We start from the raw sequence: 22,787 nt of genomic DNA, 5'->3' as shown, positions 1-22,787 counted from the left end.
ACTGGTTGTGATAGCTAGGGATGATGGGAGTTGTAGTCCAAAAGCAGTTGGAGACCCAAGTTTGAGAAACACTGTGCTTAACCCACAATAACTTGCAAGTTTACCTGTAAGATTACCTTACCCCATATATGCCTGTTTTGATTTGCAGAATGCCATGTTACAAGTGATACACAATATCCATTTTGTGTTTGTTAGAAATTGACCTTTGGAACTCCCTTCCTATTGATGCCAGGCAAGCAGCTTCACGGTTACTCTTTTCGATCCCTGTTAAAAAAAAAATTTGTTGAGGCAAACCTACCCAGATATGTAGAACTCTGGCGGGTGTTTTAATCTGTGTTTTAAGCTTACCAATTTTAATTACTCTCTGAATGTTTTAAGTACAGTGGTACCTTGGTTTACAAACTGTTTATAATCCGTTCCAGACGTCCGTTCTTAAACCAAAGCATTCTTAAACCAAGGTGTGCTTTCCCATAGCAGCGGGGGACTCAAATTACAAATGGAACACACTCAACAGGAAGCAGAACATATTCTGCTTCCAAGGCAAAGTTCACAAACCGAAACACCTACTTCCGGGTTTGCAGCGTTCTTAATCTGAGTTGTTCATAAACTAAGCTGTTCTTAAACCAAGGTACCACTGTAGTTGTTTTCAGCTGTTGTTTACTGATAATTTCATTGTTTTGTTCTTTTTGTAAACCACTCTGAGGTTTCTTTTGCATTCATGTGTTTCATAAATTTTATGAAACGAGAAACAAAAACATCTCATTAGCCCACAGAATCACAATGAGACATATCGTCCACAGGGTTTCAGGCCCCTCCTTTTCAGCTGAGGCGGTGGGGGGGGCGGGGCCTGTGGACACCCCCCCCCCGTCTTTCATATGCTAGTGACTTGGAAGGGCCAAAGGGCCAAAACACTTGATTCCCTGCTTTTTGGAACAGTCTGGACACGCCTTGTCTTGCAGATAAGTCCAGAGACATTGCTAGGCTATAAAGTGTCTGGAGCCAGCAACTTCCAAGGCTGGTTCTTTGTTGTTGTGCATTGATGGCCTGGAGGGGTAGAGAAGGAAGGGAGGAGGAGAAATGACTCCTCCAAGTTCACAACTATTTCTTCGGCTGGTTCCCTGGAGGGAAACCTTTATGTGCTATATTTGACTACGCCTGCCTTGCAATGAAGCCCTTGTTGCGTGTCCACTGGATAGGCAAGTTCCTCTGGAGTGTACCTAGGGTTTGCAGCCTTAGTTTCTGTGCTGTGGCATGGATGGGTTCATACCAGTGTTTCTCAAACTCTGGTCTGCAGCTGTTGTTGGACTACAACTCCCATCATCCCTAGCCAGCAGGACCCAGTGGTCAGAGATGATGGGAGTTGTAGTCCAACAACAGCTGCAGACCACAGTTTGAGAAACACTGGGTTATATTCTGCTCCTCCAGGCCAGGAGTGAGACTGAGCCACCCTTGTAAAGTATTAGACAAAAATGATGCTGCTTAACCTGGTGACAAAAACAGAATGCAGAGCATTCCACAAAAGGGGTGCCACTGCAGAAAAGGCCCGTTCTTTTGTTGCCACCCTCCAGACCTCTCATGGAGGAGGCACACAAAGAAGGGGGTCAGATGATGAATGCAGAGTTCAGGGTTGGTTGTTATGGGGAGAGGCGGTCCTTGAGGTACCCTGAAGTCCTGGGGTAAACATGGTGCAGATTGAGAGTGCAGCACAATACACGAAAGGGGGCTTGTTTGTCTCCCATCTTGTGTTCCATTCCTCATGTCTAGTGTACTTGCGATGGCTGTTTACGCCCAGTGGCTTGAACAGCAATAAGATGATCACTGAATGACCCTCCTTATCCCAGGCACAGTGGAGGTTGTTTTCTTGCTTGCTGATCTCCCATTTTGGGTTTGGTCTTTCCACAGCTCGCTTCCGGAATCCCTGCATCGCGGCCGTTGTAGATGTTGAAAGCTGGGGCTCTCCCCACGGAGTGGGACGGGGCGGGGAGTCTGACCCCAGCTGCTGAGTGTTTTGAAGGCTCCATGATGCCCAGCCCCTTGCAGGACTAAGTGGATGGTGGGGGAAGGCACTGGACCGTCAGCCGTGACTGCGCCTTGGTGTGCCACCAAGTTGGTGAGTATTGCTTAATTGCTTAATGCAGGACAGGGGTGGGGGGGGGTTGCGCATTTGGAGTGCAGACCTCATGGTCTCTGCCCTGTCCTGAATTTGTTTTTTAAGTGCATTTCTGTTTGAGAGAAGTGTCTACCTGCTGAAATCTTGAAGGTGGGGGGGGGGGTTGAAGACTCACAGGCCTGGGAGCTAAATGTAGCCCTCCAGGCATCACTTTCTGGCCCTCTGATCTCTCCCCCAAGACACACCTCTCATCCTGGGCGTTTCTGGTTGGTCTGAATGTGCTCTAAAATGCCGATGGATAATGCTCTTGTTTGCCTGCATGGAAGATGAAGAGGCATTTGAGTGTGTTTAGAAACTAGCCTATTATACAAATATGAAATCTGCATTAGTTGCTCTGCACCACATACACCTCTGGCCTGCCCTCCACTGGCATTTTGCTCTTGGAAGGCTGTGTAGAAGGGACTGTGGATAGCTCAGGCGGTAGAGCATGTGACTCTTAATCTCAGGGTTGTGGGTACAAGGCCCACGTTGGGCAAAAGATTCAAAAGATTCATTCATTGCAGGGATGACTCTCGTGGTCCCTTCCATTTCTACAATTCTGTGATTCTGTGGCCCTTGGGCTGAAAAAATTACTTGCCCATCTTGGGAGGGTCTAGAAATTATTATGGTAGGAAGATTTTTTTATTAGCAATTATTATTTATTGTTCATAGTAGTTTTGATTAAAACCAAAACCTAGAAGGATTAAAAGGAACAGTAAGGGCAGAGAAGTGTGTGTGTGATGTGCATTTTGTCTTAGCTACTGTTTTTGGATTATTTTTTTTTAAAGTCAATAGTGAGTTCATGAACCAGGAAGAGAGTTTGGTGTTCAGCTTGCTGTGGTTTGTCCTCCTAGTCAGGATGAACCTCGTGGCAGTCAGTGAGAGGATGTCTCTAAGACCAAATAAATCTTGATTACACGTCTCTGCCCAGAATGAGGCGATGAGCTCATGAGGCCTAAGATTGCAAGTTGTGTTCATCCTTTATCTGCTTCTTGGCTGTAGCCCTCTTCAAGCAATCTTTTGATGCTATGGACAAGGGGGGTGGTGCTGGGCTCCCTAAGCTTCACACCTTTGCATGTTGAACAGGAAAGTCTGAAGGGGATTACAGGTGGTAACTTGGTAGTTGAACGGCTTAGTTGTCGAACAAATCGTCTCCTGAACGTCGCAAACGGTTTGCGGACGTTTTTTGGAAGCCAAATGTCCAGCGCGGCTTCCGCAACTTCTGATTGAGTGCAGGAAGCTCCTGCAGCCAATCGGAAGCAGCGCCTTGGTTTTCGAATCGTTTTGGGAGTTGAATGGACTCCCGGAACGGATTAAATTCAAGAACCAATGTATGCCTGTATTTTCATATTCTGCCGAATGTGCTTCAAATCCTTCACTGGTTTTCCTTGCGGGGAGACTCCTGGAGCTGCAGGAGACTCCTAGCTTCAGAGACAGTCGCTCTCCATGAGTTGAGAGGGTGATGGGCTGTGAGGGCATGAGAAAAGACGAACCTGGTGCCTGCATCAGACCAAAGGCCTGTCTAGTCCTCTGGGAAGGACAGCTCAAGCAGGGCATGAGGATCACAAGACTCTCTCCACTTGAGATTCCCAGCAACTGGTATTCAGAGGGTACCACCTCTGATACTGGAGTAATGTACAGCCATCATTAGTAAATATGTACCCTCCAGACATGGTGACAGTGACCCTCCCTCCCTTGTTTACTTAACACCCAGTGGCTTGTGTGTGCCAGGGTGTGTGTGGGGGGGGGGGGGGCGACGAAAATGCTTGTTCTATTGCCAGCTCTAGCTCAACGTTTCCTAAACTTCCAATCTGTAATATGGTTTTAAAAAAAGAAACAAAAACTTTCCACTGTTCAAAATCAGTGGATACCTGATGGAGGTTGTTTATTTGACTTATTTTGCTTTTGCTTGCTAACATGCATTTTACTAATTTCATATTTCATGTAAAGATTTGCAAAGTTTTTCCATTCACCCAAAGTACCTGAGATCAAATGTTTGCATGGGTTAGAGGAAAATCATAAATTTCATTTAGGCTAAAATCCTATAAATAAATAAAATAAATAATTGTCCAGTAGCACCTTAGAGACCAACTAAGTTTGTTCTGGGTATACGTTTTCGTGTGCATGCACACTTCTTCAGATACACACGAAAACTTAAACCCAGAACAAACTTAGTTGGTCTGTACGGTGCTACTGGACACTTTTTAAATTTTTTTCTTTATTTTGACTGCGTCAGACCAACAAGGCTACCTACCTGAATCTACAATCCTATAAACACTGAAGGTTACTCCCACTGAGCGTAATGGAGCTTACTTCTGAGTTGACATGTGCAGGACTGCACAGCAGGTTTTTAAACGTTACAAACATATTGAAACCCTGACTTCAAAATTATTTTTATTGCATTCCTTGTATATATTTTAAAGTGTGACCGTTAAATAGTGTATATGTTTCCTTTCATAGTTTTTAAAGTAAAAATGTCACTCAAAACTATTTAACATATTTATTTTAGCAGTTCTTAAGAGCTATGAACATAAAATATATGTACTTTCCATGGAAATTTAGCTGGAAAAACAGTTGGTTACAAATGTGATTTTAGACTTGACTAGGTTTCTCAGTTGCACTTGTTTTATGCCACTAATTCATATTTTTAAAAAACTGATGTATTTCTTAAAAGTGGGTTTTCTGCCCTAATTTTCTGCACAAGTCATGGGCATTTTTTTCTCTCTGGATGATGCTCTGCAGAAAAGGTTCCTCCCCTCCCACTCCCCACTGCTGCTTCTGGTTGCTGAAGCATGTTTGTTTTCTGACTTCAAGGCAGAGGTATGCCAATTCATGGCTTGAAAGGTTTACTTAAAATAATCTCCTGTCCTTGGCTAAATAAAACTGGTTCTCCTCCATTTGACGGGAGACGCTGGGAATTGGAACTGGCAACTTTCTGCGTTGCAGAGCATGTGTAATTAAGTCCCCGGGCCTTGCAGGAGATTTACACCCAGATCAGCAGCTCATGCAAAACCACAGTGTGGGCTTCTCTGAGGGCAGGTAATATCTACTGTGATGCATCTGGTGAAAGTTAAGCATTGTAGGGTGAAGAACTGTGCTTCTGGATGAGTCACTGTTCTGGGCACACATCTCCTGAGGGCAAGTAATCCTGCCACATTGCTACAGAGGATTATTAGGTTGCTTCCAGTAGCGCATTGTTGAGGTCTGGTAGTATGACCCATTAATTCCTCACCCCACCTGGAGGCTGGCTGGAAGGAAATTAGGCCAGAGAATGACCCGTAGAGAGAGGCAGCCTCCTCCTAGTCTGGGTAATCCTCCTTCAGGACAGACTGCACCATGCAGTCACACCCTGTGCAGCTGAAGCTGCCTGCTCCCCAGTGTCAGGAGGGGGCTGGACCAGAACAACAGCTCATTCAGAGCTGCAGTGGGAAACCTCCTCCCATGTCTAGGAAACTAGGAAGCTGCCTTGAATAAACCAATAATAATAATAATAATAATAATAATAATAATAATAATAATAATTTATTTAAATCCCGCCCTCCCCAGCCAAATCCAGGCTCAGAGTGGCTAACAACAGTAAAAGTAACACAGCATTCTAAAATCAATTCAGAATCAAATTAATGGTTTAGTATTGCTTATGCTGACTGGCGGTGGCATGCCAGGGCTTCACCAAGTGATATTTTCCCAGTGACCTTCTGTACGCAGAGCGGTTACCGTGCCACTGAGCTGCATCCCAAAGTCCAGGGCCTCACAGGAATCATATTAATGTAGTCTAATTTTCCACCGCATATCCTTTGGGACTGATTCCTAATCAGAGCCCTCCCCAGTCGCAGCTGGGTGCTGAGAAAAAGAGAGGGCGTCTTTGGTTTTTTATTTTTGGCTTTTCCACTGCCATGCCTTCCTCTTTTCCATAAATCTCCCCCAGAGACACCGCATAACACTGTGAATAAAATTGAGAAAATGCAATGCCCGACCCATGGTTCTTTCCAAAGAGGCCCCTCGTCCTTTGGCCTGTTCTAAATTTTTCATCCTCCTCCTCCCCACATCTTCTGCTGCATTGTTTCTTAAGAAAACCCTCTGCCTCCCTCCAAACAAACCTTGGAAGGGGGTGGGGAGAAGGCGGGGAGGCAAGGGAACACCCCCCTCCCAGTTCCTCCCCCCCCCCTTCTGCTTTAGTTCGCTTTGGATGCTGGCCTGCAAGCTCTCAGGCCTTGTTGCCATCGCCTAGGCAACCAGGGTGTGCATGTTTGCGGGGCGAGCTTTTGTTTCCTCTTGTGATAAATGTGCAAGAAAATCTCCTGGCATCTTGTACAAAAGGCCACTCTCTCCCCGCCGTCGCCCGTTCTTCGTCCTCTTTCTTTCCCCTCTCCCCATATTCCCCGTTTCGTCTCTTTGAGGCGAAAGAGTTTGGACAAGAGCAAAAATTCCATCTCTTCTCCTCACTAAGCACACACCCCACTTTCTTCAGTGACATGAGTCCTATTCCCTGCCTGTGCTTTGGAGGCTGCTCTGTGAAGGGGGAGGTCTGCTTATTGCACATAGGCCCTCCCCACAATTGGGAACCCCACAGCAACAGTGCGGGATAAGGCCTGCCCATGTGCCCCCACATCCATGAAGTCAGGCCACAACCCCACCAGACCATTGTTTACTGAGGGTACTGAGACTTGTGATGAGACGCTGCACCCCCCTAATTCTTCTTCTGGAGCAACAATTCAGAGTGGTTTATCAATTCCCTCCTCACAGGGAACCTTGCGAATTGTAGCTCTGTGAGGGGAACAGGGGTCTCCTAACAACTCCCAGCACCCTTAACAAACAATGGCTCCCCTCCCAGAATTCTTTGGGAGAAGCCATGACTTGATAGTGGTACCATAGTTCTTTAAATGCATACCCTCCAACATTTCTCTGATGGAAATAGGTTCATATTATTTAATAATAATAATAATAATAATAATATAATATGCATGCATACATACATACCCACCCACCCATCTGGCTGGGTTGTCCTAGCCACTCTGGGCAACTTCCAACATATAAAAAACATAATAAAACTATGTAGAGTTGTCTTCGGATGTCTTCTAAAGGTCGTATACAGTGGTACCTTGGGTTAAGTACTTAATTCGTTCCGGGGGTCTGTTCTTAACCTGAAACTATTCTTAACCTGAAGCACCACTTTAGCTAATGGGGCCTCCAGCTGCCACTGCGCCGCCAGAGCACGATTTCTGTTCTCCTCCTGAAGCAAAGTTCTTAACTCGAGGTTCTATTTCTGGGTTAGCGGAGTCTGTAACCTGAAGTGCCTGTAACCTGAGGTTCCACTGGATAGTTACTTATCTCCTTGTCTCTGGGTTGCATAGCTCCCTACTCTGCAACATTTCTCCGATGAAAATAGGGATGTCCTAAGGAAAAGCAGGACATTCTGGGATCAAATCAGAAACTTGGGATGGCTTCTGTAAATCCAGGACTGTCCCTGGAAAATACATGTAAATGCGTGGTGTCTCTGGCCCATGCTGTGCTCTGCCTGCTTCTACCCCTCACACTGGGAGCACCCATGACTCTGTGATCAATTACATCCATGTCTCTGTGTGCTGAAGACCCCATGTTCAACCCCTGCCATTTCCAGCTAACAGGATATCGGGGAGCAGAACTGGCTTAGTCTTTGGTGAAGCTCAGCCGCCTCTGGTCAGAGAAGACGCTCTGCATGGTTGCCAGTTAGCCTGACCTGGTTGGGAAAAGACCCTTCTCATGTAGACAGTCTTGTTTGTAGTTTAAGCCGGCCTTAGACCAAGCCAGGTGATTTGCCCACTTAGTAGCTTCCTGAGGTATCAGGCAGAAAAATGTCAGATTCCATTTAACTGAGGAGGACCTGGGATAGAGTCTGGGAGCTTCTGCATGCCGAGAGCAGGCCGTTATTCTCAACCAGGGAAGGAGACAACCCCTGGGGACTCTCCAGATGTTGTGGGACTACAACTCCCATTGGCCAGGCTGCCTGTGGCCGATGGGAGTCGGAGTCCCACAACATCTGGTGGTTCCTCATCCCTGCTCTGAACTGGCCTGTCCCTTTGCTGCCTTTAAGCCCAAAGCAGAAGCGCCGCGGTCTTATTTCTTAGCCATACGGTTGATTGCACATTGAGGACATTTTGCCTCCTTTCATTCTCCTCTTAGCTTTCCCTTTCTTTCCACACACACTCTCCTCCCCCCCCCCCCGTTTCCCATAAAACTATTGCCAAGGAAGCCTTGTAATCTGGGGAAAGGGGGGCAACTCTTCCAGCTGAAGCCTCTTGCAGTCCTGCTGTTCCAGAGGGGGGGCCTCTGGCGCTTTGTGTTTGGGCTCTGTTTTGCTGAAGCGGCTCAGCATGGTCTGTTATTGCTGCTGCTGCTGCTGTTGTGTTTTGGCCTGGTCAGACTCGGGGATGGAGGAGGAGGTCCATTTTGCGGAGGGGGAAGCTGAAGACCGTGAGGAGGAAGAGATCAATAGTAAAGGGCTGGTGGTAGTCAGGAGGACTCAGCTGAGGGAATGCACGATCAGCACAGTGTTGGTTGAGCAATGGAAATTGGCTTGAGCTGTTCTGTTAGTTGCATGACTTTGCATGCAGTTAAAACAATTATTTTTGAAACAGGCAGGCGGGGAGGAGTATCCTGCTTCTGGGTGATTCGCACACGTGGCAGCACAGCACCTCTGTGAATGGGGAAGGCCTCTTCTAAGGAAAAGCCTGTCGTCTGCAGTTTTTTAAAACCAATATTTTTAATACAAGTCATTTTTTTAAAAAGTCGTCTATCTTGAAAAATTTATGTACCCCCCCCTTGATTGCAAGAAACAACCTCCAAAGTGGTTTCAAAAAAGAATAAAATATCAATGAAATCAGTTAAAAAGCAGCAGTTTAAAACATTCGAATAATGATTAAAATCAAAGGTAAAATTATAAAGGGCTGCCCAAATAATTGGGGACGCTGTTTTTGTTGATTTTTTAAAAAGCTTCTGAATCAGTGTTTGGGTTTTTTGGGTTCGCTGAGCTCTGGGCAAGCCAGGGGAAGAAGGGACTGTACCTTGGACGTAGAACTTCTGCTTTGCATGCAGAAATTCCAGGTGACATCTTCAGGGAGGCTGGGGAAAGACTCCAGGCTGAAACCCTGGACAGCTGCTGCAGTCAGTGCAGAACAGCACTGAGCTAGATGGATTAATAAATCACTTTGAGGGTTTTTCCCCTACAATCAAGTGGCATATAAATTTTATGAAAGGGATAAAAAAGGCACACTTTGTAAAAGGTAACTTCTGACATCCCTAGAGGAACATAGTCTTTGCCAACTGGTGCCTTCCAGATGTTTTGGACAACCAGATCCATCACAGAAACAGAGTTGGAAGGGGACCCTCAAGGGTCATCTAATCCAGTCTCAACTAGATGAGTCTGATAGGTGTTGTAGTCCCAAGCGACAAGGGCTGATGGGGAGTTGTGATCAAGAACATCTGGAGGGCCCCAGGCTGGGGATGGCTGCTGTAGTGTGTCTTGCATTGAGTGGCTTGCCCAAGCCTCCACCGGGAATTAGTGGCAGGGCTCTCCTCAACCCCTTGTCTCTGGCTTTCTCATTTTGATTTCCAAAGAAGCATTGGTATGCTGCCTTTATTATCTTAACTAGCCGCAGGTGCTGCTGACTTGGCATGGATCCATTCCGTAGCCGCCATCTTTAATTGGTCCATGGCCTTCCCCCTTGCCTTTGTGTGCCGGGGTGTGTTGCATGTAAAAGGGGCGTTTCTGGATCAAAACCCGGATTGGGCTGTTGACTTGCCCCGCTGCAGGTAGATCCAGTTCTCCACCTGCCACAGGCAAAGCCCTCTTTGCACTCCTCCGACAGAAAACTTATTAGGCCTTTGCTCTAACCCTCTGGCATTGCGCAGAGCACGTAATTCTCCCTTATCTTCCTTTTGAACTGGGGGACTCCTTGGCAGTGGTTTTGGGCGTGAGCTTGCAAGGTGCGCTGGGGTGGTCGACCTGTGATTCAGATTGTCGGAGAATCTGGAGAGAAGTGGCTGAATCCATCTCCCTTTGGGGCCTGGCCTGCGGGGAGGGAGGGTGATGGGACACGCCTTGTTCGTTCCTGCAGTTGCTCCCCCCTTCCCTTCTCTCCCCCTCTACCATGCACACGTCTGCGCTTTTGAGTCTGGTATGGTGCAGGTAAGTCATACCTGGAGGCCCTGAGAGGAGAGAAGTGGAAGGCCTGGTAATTAAACAGCAGCTGGGCACCATCAAAGCATCGCTGGTGGAGCTGCTCCCCACCCCTGCTTTAGGGACCCGCACCCTGCACTGAGGCATGTGACCCATTTGAGGAACAACACTGAAAGCCCATGTAGGTTTCCTGCTTGTTTTGGCAGCCAGGTCCACATCTGCGCCCCTTACTCCCAAGTCCGGTAGCAGAATTAGAAACTCAAGATATATAAGCTAATTGCCAAATGGCACCTTAAATCTAAGTTACTGTCTCCACAACGGATTGTCTAGTCACCTTTTTTAAACGATGAAACAACAACAAATTTCATTTCTATACCGCTTTATATTTTAAGGGGGGGGGAATCTCAAAGCGGTTTACAACACGTTAAAACATCAAATAAAACAATGCAGAAACAAATAGCAACAAGACATCTGCACAGATTAGCTGCCTTGTGCGGCGAATGAGAAATCCTCACCCTTGGCTACAGGAATGCAGCTTTTTGCATTTCCCTTTTTTAAAAACCTGCCTCTGTGCAGCTTGTTTTGGAACAAGTTCCCCTTTTTGCGTTGATAAATTTGGTTTAAATAGGTTACAGGGTTGGTGACCAAAAATGGAGTAGCTTAGGTTGGGCAGCATCCTGTGACATCATTTGGGATATGTGTGAAGGGGGTCTTTCCTAGATCAGCCACAGGTGGGGGGTGGGCTGTTTGGCTTGCGTGGAATGGAGTGGCAGAGCCCTTCTGTTTGGCCTGCTTGCTTCCTCTTCCGAGGACTTTACTAGCTCAGGCCAGAATTAAAGTCTCTCCCCCCCCCCCAAACGGCACATATTTGGACTGTGAAGAGCTGACAGAAGTACTTGTGATGGCCCCAGGGTGGTGAGATTGCCCACAAACTGGGATGAGGTAGAAGGAGAACAGGCTTCTCCCCCAAGACACTGGAGGGATGTGGATAAGATAATAAACAGAGCACACAGGAAGGCTGCCTCGGATCCTCTTGTGTGTAATAAAGGCCAGAGTTCGTAATGACATGCTTGCATCTCGCCTCTGCCTTCCTTGGTCGTAATGGGAGCCAGCATCTCCTCCAGGATGCAAGGGCCAGCCAGGTGTTTTCCAGGACACTCCTGAGGGAGGCTGCAGGTGGAGGCAGCAACCCCCATCTGTTGATTGTCCCCAGCGTGTAGTATGCAGATATTGACTGAGTGCTAATAATAATAATAATAATAATAATAATAATAATAATTCCCTTCACCCTAAGGTTGCAGGGCAGGTGACAGCTATTAAAATGCAATATTAAAAACAGTTTAAGACAACTCACAACCACAGAAAAATAAATATTCATCTCAAGTGTCAAAAGCCACGGTAAAGAGATGCAACTTCAGCATTTGACAGAAGCTGAATAACGAAGGTGCTGGATGCATCTCTGTGCAGAGGGAATTCTACAACTTAGGGGCTGACACAGAGTAGGCCCTCTCCCGAGCTGCCACCCCCCTGAGCTTCTGTGGACCCTAACCAGGAGGGCCCCCCCTCTGCTGATCTTAACACCCGAGGGGGTCCATAGGGAAGGGAGACCTGAATCTAAGGCTTTAAACACAAACATGAACACCCAGAAATTAACCAGTTCAGGTGTTTAAAAACAAGGGTTATATGAGAACTAAACAGAGCCCCAGTTCTGGGCAGTTGAAGTTTCTGAGTCGTCTTCAAAGGCAGTGAAAGACTCATGCATTGCAGGGGGTTGGCCAAGATAGTCCCCGCGGTTCCTTCCAGCTCCACAGTTCTATGATTGTTTTGTGGAGCCCACGACCGTCTCTTATATTTCCTCGTGAGCCCCACAGCCCCCAGACTTTGTGGACCTCTCACCCTGCCGGCTGCAGTAGCTCTCTAAAGTCTGAGGCAGAGAAGATCAGAAAAGGTACCTTCTACCAGCTTGGACTGTTTGCTTCGCTGGCCCAGTATTGGCCACTCTGGCTGACAGCAGGGCTTCAGGCCATGCAAGGGGCCTTGCCCCATTTCTGCCACCCTCTGTGGACCTTTTATCTGGAGGTGCGACTCAGAGGTGCCGACTCTACTTCTGCTGTTCTGGCCCCTCCCCTGGGAGAGGGGAAGAACCTGATCTGGCAGGTTGGGTTTTTTTTGGAAGGCCCCTTTGCCGAGCAGGCTGGGATTCCTCCCAGAGCGCCAGACTTGCCCGGACAAGAGTCCCGAAGCCCTGCGGTGGGCGCGTTTGCCTTCGATGGCTGATTCCTTGCCTTGGCTCCAACCCTGGGCTTGCTCTGAGGCAAGTGATATCTGGAGCAGAGCATTAATGCGAGCATAAGTCATGTGAAACGCTTGTCATTTTGCAACATTGGTAATAATCAAGTGGCGCTGTGCATTTGTGTGTGTGTGTTGACTTCTGGTTGCCTCGGCCTCCCTTCCCCAGGGCTGTTAGAAATAACTGAGCAAGCACAGTAAGGTCCTTTCTTGTTTGGGGTAAGATGTTCCCGCTTCCAGGAGAAGCTTCTTTGTAACCCAGACGGTCGGATTTAGAGGCCCAGGCCCATTTTAATTCTCCTAATAACTGGGTCTGTCTAATCACGTGGTGCTGGTGAGGGCTTTCGGTATCAAGGAAATCTTGTTCGTGAAACTGGGATCTGGCCTACACAACTGAGTGTTTGTGTGGGGGGGGGGGAGATGGGGAGAGAGCTTTTTTGAGGGGGGGATGAGAGAAAAGCCTGAATGTATTGAGGAAAATTATGGGGTGTGTCACTCTTTTTTGAATTGGGATCTCTGTGTCCATAGTTCCTATTTCTGAGACAAAGGCTTCTAAAGTAAGAGTTGATTGTTTGGGCTGGGGAGGGGCTGGTTTCTTACTGGGGCGGATGCCTTGAAAGAAGTCCAGTAGCTAGTGGACAGAATGATTTAATTGAGATTTGTACATTGCAGGGGGTTAGACTAGAATTGGTGGCAAGGAATGGCTGACCACTGTCATGGGGGGCTGTTGACCTCAATACAGTGCTGCCTTGGTTTAAGAACAGCTTAGTTTATGAACAACTTGGATTAAGAAAACTGCAAAGTAGGTGTTTTGGTTTGTGAGCTTTGCCTTGGAAGCAGAACATGTTTCGCTTCCTGTTGAGTGTAAATTGAGTCCCCCACTGCTATGGGAAAGCATGCCTTGGTTTAAGAACGCTTTGGTTTAAGAATGGACTTCTGGAACGGATTAAGTTCATAAACCAAGGTACCCCTGTAAAGCAAAATTTCCTAACCCCCCTCCAATGCCTTACACAAAAAGTTAAAGTAGACACAGCACTGGGTGCAAATCTTTCTGTTCAGCAGCACCCTGATGGGAATGCACATTGTCTCCTTCCCCAATGTTCAGATCGATAATTTCAGGGGGAAGGAGGGGGAAGCAATGATAAACTCTCCTCAGCTGATCTACACAGATTAAATACAGGGCAGGGCTGTGTGTGAATGTGGGTTCGTTACACCTACTGCTGGCATTTCGGCCCCAGAGGGCTGCCCCCAAAAGGTTAGTGGGGTGACTTCCTGCAGATCTGGAGATAAGCCTATCCTCTCCCTGATCCTGGTGTTTTACCTGTTGGGGATGGGGGTGGAGGGGGAAGGAGGAAGGAAGCACCTGGATTTATAGTCAGTTTAGGTGTGACACAGACCTCCTGGTATATCCAGCTTCCCCGCCCTCCTCTGCACAAACACATTAAAAACCAAACAAACCCCTGCAGGTGGAATGCTAGCATATCAGGTAGAAGGGTTCTAGCTTGAAGTGCTGCTTTTCTACATGCGGGGTCCTCTTTTCTTAGTAAATATGCATTAAACATGCCACTCCTTCAGCTGCAGATCATACCATATGCTCTCTCCCGACTTGTCTCGAGGGCTGGGCGTGATGAGCATGGTTAAGCAGTTTCTGCCTCCCTCCTTCTGCAGGTGCCCCCTTTTTTTCTTCTAAGACGAGCCCAGCTAGCCGATCAAAATAGAGTCCCTCAAGGTGAAAGTTGACTTTCTGAAGGTGCCCCTCGGCCTGAAGAAACCCACTCTGAAAGAGGCAGCGGCTGCCTTGGCGGCTGTCCCGGGGCCTGGGAGACCTAAGTCCATCAACGTGGACCGCTACAAGGCGCGGCGCTCTGACAACATGGACAACGAGTCTCAGTATTCCGGGTACTCCTACAAGTCCGGGCATTCCCGCAGCTCCCGGAAGCACAGGTGAGTCTGCCGGCAGGCTGCACCCTTGGGCCTCCCGCTTTGAGCCAGGGGGAGCAGTTGGTTTAAACCAGGGTTTCCCAAAATTGGGCCTCCAGTTGTTGTTGTTGTTGTTGTTGTACTACAACTCCCATCATCGCTAGCTGGCAGGACCAGTGGTCAGGGATGATGGGAATTGTAGTCCAAAACCAGCTGGAGACCCAAGTTTGGGAAACCATGGTTTAAATTGTTGCAGTGAGCTCTCATGTGGGGCTGCCCTGGGACTCTGCATTAATGTACAAAGCTCTGAGCAACTTGGGTTCAGGGGGTTCCCTTGTCTCAGCCCACCTTGTGTCTAGGAAGAGGAACGTGAAGTACTCTTGCACACAGCTCTGTTCTTCGTACCCTCTGCCTTATTATTATTGTTATTATTGTTAAGTTTAATTTTAAAACAAGTCATAATAATAAACTCCAAACAAATATAAAAGTTATAATACAAATTTGTCCATTGCTGCAATGTTACAAAACGATGACAATAAGCTTTAGTTTCACATTACTGTATCGAATCCACTGCGCACCTCAATTTTCAAAACCTTGAAACCAAAAGCACCATCAAATCTAATGCACACCCTAGTTTTTGTGAGTGAATTTGATCAAGAAAGATGCACATTACACTCGAGTAAATAAGAACTGGAAATGTTTAATGAGCAAACATAACAATAGGGCTGGGCAGTATATTGATATATTGTCCAAAACCGGTTTGAAGCTCATATTGTGACCGGTTTTATAGTTTTTGACCTGGCAATATATTGCGAAACATTGTGTGTGTGCATGTGTGAGCTCAGTGGGTTAAGGGCCTGATTCTGTTGAAGGCACCTTCCTGCGGGTCCAACAGCTGCAGAACTGTGGGGCTGTGTCTGTAGGCGACAGCGAAGACAAGATGGAGGACTTGGTGGGCTGTAGCTGCCCTGAGGTGCTGAGCAGGACAGTGTCCTATTTCCTTCCATGGTTCTCAGCATGCATCTCTTCCTCCCCTCTGCCCATTGCAGAGATCGACGGGAGCGGCACCGTTCCAAGAGTCGAGATGGGAGTCGAGGGGACAAGTCGGTGACCATCCAGGCCCCTGGGGAGCCCCTGCTGGACAACGAGTCAACTCGAGGCGATGAAAGGGTGAGTGGCTTATGACAAGTAAAGAGGGAAGCCCCCCTGCGAGGGCCAGTGGCCACCACCTCCTGCCCGCCTTTTCCTGACTGGCTTTCCCAACCAGCTAACACCCAAACAGCCAGTGATTTATTCTGAGGTTGGGCTGGGCAAATGTTTCAGGGAACTTCCATGTGCTTTGTTCAGTAAAGGAGAGAAGCAGCGGCAGGCAAACCTGCACGTCAGCCTGGATAGCTCAGTTGGTTTGAGCATGGTGCTGATAACGCCAAGGTTGCTGGTTCGATCCCCGTATGGGACAGCTGCATATTCCTGCATTGCCGGAAGTCCAGCTAGATCAGGGGTCAGCAACCTTTTTCAGCCATGGGTCGGTCCACCGTCCGGACCTCAGACCATGTGGTGGGCCAGACTATATTTTGAGGGGGGGGGATAAACAAATTCCTATGCCCCACAAATAACCCAGAGATGCATTTTAAATAAAAGGACACATTCTACTCGTGTAAAAACACGCTGATTCCCAGACTGCCCGTGGGCCGGATTGAGAAGGCGATTGGGCCGCATCCGGCCCCCGGGACTTAGTTTGCCTACTCCTGAGCTAGATGATCCTCAGGGTCCCTTCCAACTCTAGAATTCTGTGGAGCTCTGTATTTTGCGAGTCTCCTAATTGGACACAGGTTTCCTGCCCAAAGTGACTCACAGGCAGGTAAATTCTAAGTGCCATGCTGCTGGTGGATCCTATAAACAAATGGAAATGTTCTTTATGTAGTCAGTCATTTATTTATTATGGCAGTTGGATATGGGCCATATTCTTGTGCTTATAAACTGAAAGACAAAGGAAGGGGAAGTGTTGGGGAAGACTTCGAGGAAGGAGATCGGTTTGACAGTGTCAGGATGAGGAGTCTCCCCCCCCCCATTTGCCACCCATGGATGAGGGCAGTGCATTGGGGCCACCGTTCTAGTTTAGCCCTAGTATCAATAAGATACTTTCGTCATGCTCCAACTGAAGTTAAAAGCACCTGTTAGCAAGAAATGTATCAAAAAGCCCTTGGCAATAGGCTTATCGGGGATCAAAAATATTAGGACAGAGGTAACATGAAACACTTAATACAGAGATAGTCCCATCTGGCCCAGCCAAAATGACCAAGGGGCTGGAGCAATGCTCCTAAGAGGCAAGGTTTTGCAGCATCCGGAACTTTAGAGGAAGTGCGAGTAAGGGGTGACACGAAAGAACTTTATGAAATTATGCACGGCATGAAGAAGATGCATAAAGAAAAGTTTTTCTCCTTCTCTCATACTAGAACTCTGGGACATCCCACAAAGTGGAATGTTGGAAGGTTCAGGGCAGACAGAACCTTCACGTGGTGCATAAACTATTCAACTCACTCTCACGGGAGGCAGGGCTGACTTTAGAAAGAGGGATGGACAAATCTGTGGATGTTAAGGCTATCAACGGCTACTGGCCACTTTGGCTCTGCTCTGTTTGCCTCCATGGTCAGAGGGGAAGCAAATGCTTCTGAATCCCAGTTGCTGGAAAACTGCAGGCGTGAAGAGTTGCTCTTTTTGCTCAGGTCCCGTTTGCAGGTTTCCCATTCAGGCATCTGGTTGGCCCCTGTGAGAACAGGACGATGGACTAGATGAGTTATTGACCTGATCCTGCAGGCTCTTACAGGTGTGTGACTAGACAAGGGAGGAGCAGTACCCGTCTGCTGAAGTACACATGAAGAAGCTTTCAGGCAGAGTCAGTCCACCTGGCCTGTTCCTCTTTGCCATTACTGGCACCTGTTTGTAGCAGAGGAAAGCTGTGCTCAGCATCCCAAGACTTGACCCTTCTTGGTGCAAGAAGGTGTCCTACCATGAGGTGTCTGCCTGCTCCCTCACCTGCCCCTGCTTGGCCCTTTCCCTTCTTTTGCAGGACGACAACTGGGGAGAGACCACCACAGTGGTGACGGGCACGTCTGAGCACAGCATCTCCCACGATGACATCACGCGCATCACCAAGGACATGGAGGACAGTGCCCACCTGGACTGCTCCCGCCACCTGGGCGTCTCGCTGGGCGGGGCCCTGGCCCTCCTCTCCTTCCTCACGCCCTTGGCCTTCATGCTGCTGCCCCAGCTGCTGTGGGGGGAGCGGCTGGAGCCTTGTGGGACGCCTTGCGAGGGGCTCTTCATCTCGGTGGCCTTCAAGCTCCTCATCCTCCTGCTGGGCAGCTGGGCCCTCTTCTTCCGCCGCCCCAAGGCCTTCTTCCCGCGGATCTTCGTCTTCCGCGCTCTCCTCATGGTGCTCGTCTTCCTCCTGGTCGTCTCCTACTGGCTCTTCTACGGCGTCCGGATCTTGGACTCTCACGACACCAACTACCAGGGCATTGTCCAGTACGCCGTCTCCCTGGTGGATGCCCTTCTCTTCGTCCACTACCTGGCCGTGGTTCTCCTCGAGCTGCGGCAGCTCCAGCCCCATTTCACCCTCAAGGTTGTCCGCTCCACCGACGGGGCGAGCCGGTTTTATAACGTCGGCCACCTCAGGTGAGGAAGGGCTGCAGTGGAGGGTGCACAGTTGGCGGTACAGCTTGTTCTGATCATGATGATGATGATGACAACGACCTGCCCTTTGCCAGCACGTCCTAGGACGGGTTACAACAATTTAAAATTAAAAAAAAAGAGGTTCAGACACGTTACATTCACAAGAGTAGAGTGCAGCATGAAAACACACATCTTGGGGTGCTGAAGGCCAGGATTGATTTGTTTGATTGACTTCAGTAAGATTTTTTTTTAAAAAAATACATCTCCCATCTGACAGGTAAACAACTATTTGTTGTTGACATCCCCTTTCCAGGGGAGTTTTTAATGGCTGATGTTTTATTGTGCTTTAAATACTTTGTTCGGAGCTGCCCAGAGCAGCTCTGGGGCAACCCAGCCAGATGGGTGGCATATGAATAATGAAATCATTGCTATTGTTGTATTATTAAAATGAATGAAATAAGTAACAGGCTGCGGGTGCTGGAGACTCCATTAATCAACCAGTCAATCAATTATGCTTCCCTTCATCCGAGGACCCCCTTTTCTTTCTCTGCCTCCTTGCAGCATCCAGCGAGTTGCTGTGTGGATCCTGGAGAACTACTACCACGACTTCCCGGTCTACAACCCGGCCCTCCTCAACCTCCCAAAGTCTGTTCTCTCCAAGAAGATGTCTGGCTTCAAGGTGTACTCCCTTGGCGAGGGTGAGCGATCCTGGCTCTCTGAATCATAACACCGTAGACTTGGAAAGGGACCCTGAGGCTCATCTAGTCCGGTGTTTCCCAACGTTGTGTCTTCAGCTGTTTTTGGACTACAACTCCCATCATCTTTAACTAGCAAGACCAGTGGTCAGGGACGATGGGAATTGTAGTCTGAAAACAGCTGGAGAATCAAGTTTGGGAAACACTGAGCTGGTCCAGCCCCTTGCAATGCAGGAGTAGGCAGCTTTCCCATATGGGGATTGAATCTGCCACCTGGGCATTATCAGCACGGTGCTCTAACCAGCTGAGCTAGGTGTAGATGTGAAGCAGTCTTGCAAATTGTCAGACCATTGACCCACTCAGCCTGTCAGCCTCTTTCCTAGGGCTCTAACCTGTTCCCTTCGGTCTTCTGAATGGGAGGGCTGGGGTTTGAACCCAGCATCATAGGAGCCAACTCCTAGGGGCTGAGGTCCCTTCTCTCTCTCTCTCTCTCTCTCTCTCTCTCTCACACACACACACACACACACACACACACACACACACCACACATTGATGGACATTGCCACTGAAATGGTGTGTGTGCATCATGTCATGTCATTTACAGTGGTACCTCGGGTTAAGTAATTAATTCGTTCTGGAGGTCCGTACTTAACCTGAAACTGTTCTTAACCTGAAGCACCACTTTAGCTAAAGGGGCCTCCTGCTGCTGCCACGCTGCTGTTCTCATCCTGAAGCAAAGTTCTTAACCTGAAGCACTATTTCTGGGTTAGCGGAGTCTGTAACCTGAAGCATATGTAACATGAGGTACCACTGAATTATGTGAGGTGGGGGTTACCTGTCCCCCCCCCCATATTTTATTCAAGTTGGTACCCCAGCTGAGCATGTAGTGGCTGCTCTTCCATTGAATTATGCTCCCTCCTCTGGTCCCCGTCCCCCCCACCATCCTGCACAGGCCTGCCTCTTCACTGCCTTTTCCTCTCTCCTCTTTGGCCACATTCACACCATACATTTAAAGCACTATGATACAACTTTCAACTGTCATGGCTTCCCCCAAAGAATCCTGGGAGCTGTAGTTTGTTAAGATTACTGAGAGTTATTAGGAGCCACCCCCCACCCCCATTACTCTCCCAGAGTAATATTTCCCAAAGTTTCCTGGAAAAAGAAGAATGATTGTTAAGCCACTCCAGGAATTGTAGGAGGGGAATTGGGATCTCCTAACAAACTCTCAGCGCTCTATGTGTGATTGCAAAATGTGGTGGCCAGAATTTCAAGCCTTCTTGATTCCCTTCTCTGTTCCCATCCTCCAGAAAACACAACCAACAACTCAACAAGCCAGTCGCGGGCTGTCATTGCTGCAGCGGCACGACGGAGGGACAACAGCCACAATGAGTATTACTACGAGGAGGCTGAGCATGAGCGCAGGGTGCGCAAGAGACGCGCAAGGTATGCACAGAAGGGGGTGGCTGTGTGTTCCTGTTCGTCCCACAGCAGAGAAGAAACTGAGCTTGGCTTGCCAAGTCCTTACAGTTGACATTATGCACTGTAAACTCCTCGAGGCAGAGTTGTGAAATTTATGGAAATTCTGGGAAATCGGGCAGTGCTGACTTCCCTAAACTTGTTTCATCGGTTTAACAACTTAAAATGCATTCGTTTTATACAGTAGTGGCTTGTGAAATTGTGTTGTTTTTGCACATTTATGAAATTCACACTGCAACCTTTCCTTCCTTCTGCAAACGTTCTGATACCTTTTGCTCCTTTTCCTTCCCTCCACTCCCTCCTCTCCCCTCGCTGTGGCTTTGAGAGGTGAGCATGCGATGGGTTCCGCAGTCCATGGCTTACTATATCACAGGACCCCTCTTGTCCCGACAGGCTGGTGGTGGCTGTGGAGGAGGCCTTCACTCATATCAAACGGCTCCAGGAGGAGGACCAGAAAAACCCGCGGGAGATCATGGACCCACGAGAGGCGGCGCAGGCCATCTTTGCCTCCATGGCCCGGGCCATGCAGAAGTACCTGAGGACCACGAAGCAGCAGCCGTACCACACGATGGAGAGCATCCTGCAGCACCTGGAGTTCTGCATCACACACGACATGACGCCTAAGGTAGCCAAGGGAGATCAGAGGGCCAGCCGAGATAAATGGCTGTCCTGTTAATGTTATATAGGATTCTTCTACAGAAACTGCATCATATCCCACTAAATTATATGTGGGGCAGACCTACTGAAATTAATGGGCCCAAGAGAGTCATGCCCATTAATTTTAATGGCCCTTGATTAGGATTAATAATGGTGTGCAACCTAGAATATTTGGGTGTGGGTATGTGTCCGAGAGGGACGCGGGTGACATTGTGGGTTAAACCACAGAGCCTAGGACTTGCCGATCAGAAGGTTGGCGGTTCGAATCCTGTGACGGGGTGAGCTCCCGTTGCTCTGTCCCAGCTCCTGCCAATGTAGCAGTTCGAAATCACATCAAAGTGCAAGTAGATAGATACCACTCCAGTGGGAAGGTAAACGGCGTTTCTGTGCGCTGCTCTGGTTCAGCAGAAGCGGCTTAGTCCTGCTGGCCACATGACCCGGAAGCTGTACTCTGGCTCCCTCGGCCAATAAAGCGAGATGAGTGCCGCAACCCCAGAGTCGGTCACGACTGGACCTAATGGTCAGGGGTCTCTTTACCTTTACCTATGTGTCCAAGAGTCACTGTTGTTGCTATGCCATTTTGGCATAGTTAAGTAGAGCTCTTCTGGATCATAACAAGGCTTGGACCTGGTCCGTTGTCCTGACGGCAGCAGCCCATCCCATAGTTGCGTATCCCCATCAGCCAGCATTCAGAGATAGACTGCCTCTGAACTTGAAGGTTCAAATTTAGCTCTAAAAAATAGCTTTTCTTAAATAACACTCAGCAATTTTCCAAAGTCCCCTTCAACACTGAGGAAACCCAGACCCTAGGCATTCAGGCTTTAAAGCCCAAGAGCAGAGGCAACCTCCCCCAACTTATGGGGCCTTCAAATGTCTGTTTGGACTCTTATCTCTCATCATCCCTGATCACTGGCTGTTGCTGGCTGGGACAGATGGCTTTGGGGAAAGGCTGGGTTTATCTTTTGATTTTTAGTCTTCGTTAATTAATGTGGTAGCCACCTTTTTGAAGTGCAACAGAACGGGGGGATATAAATATTTTTAGTCATTCCAGGCTCTTGTGTATGTGTGCGGAACCTGACTTCAGGTGTCTGAACTATAGAGGAGCCAAAAGCGCTTTGCCCTCATTCAGATGGCCTGCCTAACAGGGGTGTTGTCATGGGGCCAAGTCTCAGTGAGGGCAGTAGCTTCCTGCTTGTCATAGCACTACCACCATTCAAATATATGGTAAAGGGTCAATAAACAGGTTCCCAAATGCTTGTTTCGGCTGTAAGTCTGAAAGTGCTAAAGACACCTGCTCCAGAGACTGTTGGGTTAAAAAAAACAAAAACACACCAATGGCGCCCCCTAGCAGCCTGAAGCATGATTGCAAGTACTGTTAAAGTTGGCCTACACTGCTTCTTGGTGACGCCTCCCCAGCTTTTGCAGCCTGCAAACAAGCGCTAAGCTCTTTCAAGCAGGATTTTAGTTTTTGCCATGTGTTAGGCAGTGCAGTTGAATTGGAGTTGGAAGGTGGGGGTTACATATTTCAACTTCAAGTGGAGCTTCATTCATTGGATATTGGATTGTAGGATATTGCCCTCACATTCAGAGCCAGATTACAGATTCCTTGACATGATAGAAGTCTATTAATGACACGATGGAAGTTTGCAAAATTATGCAGGGCATATAAAGAGAGGACAGGGGAAACATTTCTCCCCTCTCTTGCAACACTTATGGACCCTCAGTGAAGCTGAAGATTTGGGACAGATAGTAGTAATAATCATAATTCTAT

General features: G+C 48.2%; 1 protein-coding gene across 1 annotated transcript in view; it reads left to right on the top strand.

Annotated features, from left to right (window-relative positions):
- VANGL2 (VANGL planar cell polarity protein 2) overlaps positions 1-22,787 on the top strand; it is a 40,948-nt gene that overhangs the window by 15,098 nt on the left and 3,063 nt on the right. Inside the window, exons 2-8 of the mRNA XM_082203708.1 lie at positions 1,903-2,110; positions 14,262-14,537; positions 15,563-15,683; positions 17,584-18,191; positions 18,750-18,886; positions 20,191-20,326; positions 20,753-20,984. Coding sequence (XP_082059834.1) covers positions 14,467-14,537; positions 15,563-15,683; positions 17,584-18,191; positions 18,750-18,886; positions 20,191-20,326; positions 20,753-20,984 — 1,305 coding nt within the window. The 5' untranslated portion in view covers positions 1,903-2,110; positions 14,262-14,466. The remainder of the gene's footprint in view (positions 1-1,902; positions 2,111-14,261; positions 14,538-15,562; positions 15,684-17,583; positions 18,192-18,749; positions 18,887-20,190; positions 20,327-20,752; positions 20,985-22,787) is intronic.

This window comes from Podarcis vaucheri (assembly GCF_965113315.1).
Source record: "Podarcis vaucheri genome assembly, chromosome: 16".
NCBI classification, from domain to species: Eukaryota; Metazoa; Chordata; class Lepidosauria; order Squamata; family Lacertidae; genus Podarcis; species Podarcis vaucheri.
This window is presented reverse-complemented; position numbering and strand designations above follow the sequence as displayed.